Source organism: Nothoprocta perdicaria, unplaced genomic scaffold (genome assembly GCF_003342845.1).
Source record: "Nothoprocta perdicaria isolate Ctin4 unplaced genomic scaffold, notPer1 scaffold_41, whole genome shotgun sequence".
Taxonomy (NCBI): domain Eukaryota; kingdom Metazoa; phylum Chordata; class Aves; order Tinamiformes; family Tinamidae; genus Nothoprocta; species Nothoprocta perdicaria.
In genome coordinates, this window is record NW_020455655.1 from 248,497 (window position 1) to 250,088 (window position 1,592).

At 77.7% G+C, this 1,592-nt stretch overlaps 1 protein-coding gene across 1 annotated transcript in view; it reads left to right on the forward strand.

Moving 5' to 3' along the window:
* The first annotated feature begins 1,269 nt into the window (after positions 1-1,269).
* ADAM10 (ADAM metallopeptidase domain 10) overlaps positions 1,270-1,592 on the forward strand; it is a 39,442-nt gene continuing 39,119 nt past the window's right edge. Inside the window, exon 1 of the mRNA XM_026045676.1 lies at positions 1,270-1,510. Coding sequence (XP_025901461.1) covers positions 1,456-1,510 — 55 coding nt within the window. The 5' untranslated portion in view covers positions 1,270-1,455. The remainder of the gene's footprint in view (positions 1,511-1,592) is intronic.

Below are 1,592 nucleotides of genomic sequence, written 5' to 3' on the forward strand. Positions count from 1 at the left end.
CGGCGCCCCCGCCGCCCCCCGTCAGCGAGCCCGGAGGCGGCGGGGGCTGCGCCAGGCTCTCCATGCCCGGCCCGCCCGCTCCGCCGCGCTCTACTCGCACCGCAGCGGCGGCTCCTCCGCCAGCTGCGCCCGCGACGCCATGACAGGCGCGGCAGCTCCGCCCCGCCGGGACGTGGGGGCAGGCGAGGAGCCGCCCCGGGGCGCCGCGGGGCCGGGCCGGGCCGTGCGGGGGCGGCGGCCGCTGGGGAGGCGCGAGCGCGGCGGCAGCCCCGGGAAGGGCGGGGGAGCGGTGCGCGCGCCCGGTGGTCGTTCGGGGGCGGAGGGATGCGGAGAGCGCGCGCGGCCGGAAGGGGCAGGGCGGGATGAGGTCTCCCGGGGCGGGGCGGCGCCTTCGCCCTCCCTCCCGTGGCCTCCCGCGCGGGCGGCGCTTCCCTTCCGCGAGCGTTTTGTTATCCCTGCAYGTTGTTGTTGTCGTCAGGCGCCTGCCGCTGCAGAGCACGCTTACCCGACGCGGRGAGCGTGAGAGGCGGGCGCTGACGCAGCCGTTCGTGCCCAGGGCGGAGGCTCGTCCCGCCCGCCGCAGGAAAGGCGCCCCGGGCGGGCCGGGAGCCGCCGGGATGGCCGCTCCCCGCGCCCCTTGGCGCCTTCCCGGTAGCATGTGCACGGGAGCCTCTTGCGGTGAACGGCGAGCCGGCGCCGCACGAGAAGCCACCCGCTTCTGCGCTGGCTTCAGCAGTAACACGGGCAGGATGAACGAGAGAGCCCAGCAGCCGGGGTGGCTGCTGCGCAGACAGGGCAGCGCAGTTTTAGAGAACGAAGTGGGCTTGGAAGAGAGAAGAGCGCGGTTCCGTGAGGGGACAAGGCCCTTCCCTGCCCGCACCACCGCTGCCCTTCCCTCACGGCGGCTTCGTGCGCCGAGCACGCGGGAGCCAGAGTTCAGAACTTGCAGCGTCGCGCACACGTAACCGCGACAACGGGGAGGGTTCAGCGGAGAGGGCGCCGGGCTGGGTGAGAACGAGCGCAGGGAGGAGGAGCAATGAAGTGCGGGACTCGCCAGCAGCTCTGGCGCGGCGCTGAGGCCCTGCCGGGCGCGCGGGGAAGATGGAGCCGCCCGCCCGACACGAACAGGGCGCGGGGCGCCCGGGGCGCGGCGGGGCGGGAGCGCGCACGCGCGCGCCCCTGCGCGTGGCCCCGCCCCGCGGGCGTGTCGCGGGGCTCCGCCCCGGCTGAAGCGTCGCGCGGCTGGAGGAAGTGGCGGCGCGCGGAGCGGAGCGGAACGGGGAGCGGGTGGCCGGGCGGCGGCGGCGCCGGGGCGGGTCGCGGAGCGGCCCCCGCGCAGTCGGCGGGCACAAAGCGGAGGGCGGCGCAGAGCTCGCTCCTCCCCATCCCGGCGCCGGCTCGGGCGGATGCGCTGTGGGTAGGAGGAGACGGCGGCGGGGCCTGGGCCCGGCGAAGATGGACCTGGCGGGGACGATAATCCTGCTGTGCTCGTGCGCGGCGGGCGCCGGAGGTGAGCGTTGGGCCGCGCTCCGCGGGCGCCGCTCGCCCCTGCCCGGCGCCAGGCCGCGCCCGCGCCGTTGTGCCACGGCCGG